This window comes from Morone saxatilis, unplaced genomic scaffold (genome assembly GCF_004916995.1).
Source record: "Morone saxatilis isolate NCDOM2014 unplaced genomic scaffold, NCSU_SB_2.0 Contig2, whole genome shotgun sequence".
NCBI classification, from domain to species: domain Eukaryota; kingdom Metazoa; phylum Chordata; class Actinopteri; family Moronidae; genus Morone; species Morone saxatilis.
In genome coordinates this window covers 25,096,792-25,099,146 of record NW_023339762.1, presented here as the reverse complement: position 1 = coordinate 25,099,146, position 2,355 = coordinate 25,096,792, and the positions used below count along the sequence as shown (strand labels likewise).

General features: G+C 42.0%; 1 protein-coding gene across 1 annotated transcript in view; it reads left to right on the top strand.

Annotated features, from left to right (window-relative positions):
- The window catches only part of tgm2l (transglutaminase 2, like), an 8,788-nt gene extending 6,781 nt beyond the window's left edge, over positions 1 to 2,007 (top strand). Inside the window, exons 11-15 of the mRNA XM_035665247.1 lie at positions 106 to 251; positions 359 to 488; positions 613 to 773; positions 898 to 1,034; positions 1,237 to 2,007. Of these exons, the coding sequence (XP_035521140.1) occupies positions 106 to 251; positions 359 to 488; positions 613 to 773; positions 898 to 1,034; positions 1,237 to 1,411 (749 nt within the window). The 3' untranslated portion in view covers positions 1,412 to 2,007. The remainder of the gene's footprint in view (positions 1 to 105; positions 252 to 358; positions 489 to 612; positions 774 to 897; positions 1,035 to 1,236) is intronic.
- Positions 2,008 to 2,355: the final 348 nt, after the last annotated feature.

The window sequence follows — 2,355 nt, the reverse complement described above, 5'->3', positions numbered from 1 at the left end:
GAACCACTGCTGTGACTGATGGACGCTCTGAAGCAGCACTGTGTAACACTCCTCCACTTTTTACTTATAATACCTGCTCATAGTCATCCAACATCTTCTCCACAGGTTCCAGGGAGGAAAGGGAAGTGTACGAGAAGGCGGGACGCCGGGTCACAGAGCCGGCCTATGGGAATGAAGCGCCAGGACAACTGCAGCTGTCAATCAAGCATGCTAAGCCTGTTTTTGGGACAGACTTCGATGTGATTGTTGAGGTATCAATTCTGAATCTGGGGATGCAGGATTGTATTTTCTTTTTGCCTGGTTTTTGTGAATTCAGGGAATCAAGGTCTGAGCAATGATGAATCTATTCCGTCTGCAGGTGGAGAACATAAGTGTCACAGATGCTCACGCTCAGCTGACCATGCTGGCCATGGCTGTAACTTACAATTCACTCCACCGGGGGGAGTGCCAGAGACAAACAATCAGTGTGACAGTGCCCGCTCACAAAGGTTAGAAGCTCAAATAAACCCACAAAGGCCTCAGTTGCAGAGGTACTGTGTCTTCATCTTATCTTATAGCAGAACATTTTCCTGTTTAATACTGTGTGTGTGTGTGGGGGGGGGGAATATTCAGTCCACAGGGAAGTTCTGCGTCTGCACTATGACGACTACGTCAGGTGTGTCTCTGAACATCATCTGATCAGGGTAAAAGCGCTCTTAGAGGCTCCAGGAGAGAATGAACCCATCATGGCCGTGGCCAACATCCCACTGAGCATGCCTGAACTCCTCGTACAGGTGAGTACACACTGAACATGCCCAGAGCTCGTGGTTGAACCATGACACCAAGTTCGCACATCCCATTTGCAACTTATTAGCATTAAATCCATCAAGAAACATCAAGCTGTCTCTCTTTCTCCAGGTACCTGGGAAGGCTGTTGTATGGGAACAACTGACAGCCTATATCTCCTTCACCAATCCTCTACCAGTCCCACTGAAGGGTGGCGTTTTCACTGTGGAGGGCGGCGGCCTGCTGTCGTCCACTGAAATACGCGTGAAGTAAGTCGACCACCTTCACAACAAGGCATGTTGTCTTTGGGAACCAAAGTGGGCGTGTCATATTCTACAGGTCGTTGTGCATTCTGCAAAGCATCCTTGATTACAATTAGTTCCACTCAAAACTGGTGGAAACAGGGGGCTGGTTCGATTGATAGACAACACAGTCAAATAAAACTCTCTCTCTCTCTTTTCCATTTTTCAGAGGTGATGTAGCGCCAGGCCAGAAGGTGTCTGTCAAACTCTCCTTCTCACCCATGCGGACCGGGGTGAGGAAGCTCCTGGTCGACTTTGACTCTGACAGACTGAAGGACGTGAAGGGAGTCGCCACCGTGGTCGTCCGCAAGAAGTACACCCCTTTTATTACTAGATTATATTAAACACCTTACATTTTTGGGATAATGTGACGCTTCTTGGATGTGAGAGGAAGAGCTGCCCTGTTTGAATGTAAAAGGTAGCATTAGTATTATAACAGAGTTCTATATATGCAAATAAATTATTTTTACAGTATCCTTTTAATTACCTTAAAGCCACTGTATGTCACATGTGAACATTTATGGCTTTGCATTATACCTGGCACTAGATTCCCACATGGAAATGCACAGAAAATCATGTGACGGCCTCTGGAAAGCAAATACATTATTTTTGTTTATACTCCTCCTTTGTTCTTTTCTTGTATTTCTTACTTGACTTAAAAGTGCCAGATTCTCTCCTGTTCCAAATCACTGCTGGTTTTTTAATCCTGTTAAATTAAGTGACAAACCATCAAAACCTGAGTCACAAGGTGCAGGGTTGAAAACGTGTGTGTGCTATTATGCATTATTATTATGAAAAGTAGGATTACACAAAATGTGTTGTATGTTTTTGTTACCTTTTTGCACTGTTTGATTGGAAGAAACTACAATTTTTTTCATACTATTTAATCCTAATATTTATGCATTTGTGGAGTAATTCTGTGTTCAAGCTGATATGAAACCTATACACTGTACGCTTTCAATAAAGATTTTTTTCACATGCATTCATTTGACCTGAGTAGTTTTTTTATTTTGTGATAATTTACACAGAGGTTTCCAACAGTCTCTCTGAGAGCTACAAGCATGAAGAATGATTGAATGAATGAATAATTACCTGGCAAGCTACAGATTGCTTTATATGTTAATTCCAGTATTTTTTGTATATGTGTGTGTAACTGAGTTATCAGGATCAAAAAAGGTAACTATAATCCATTACAGTTACATAAAAAAGACATAATCAGATTACAGTTACATTTAGTCAAAATAGGGATTATTTAGCAGGATTACAATTTTAAAATCTTTAGTTTTTT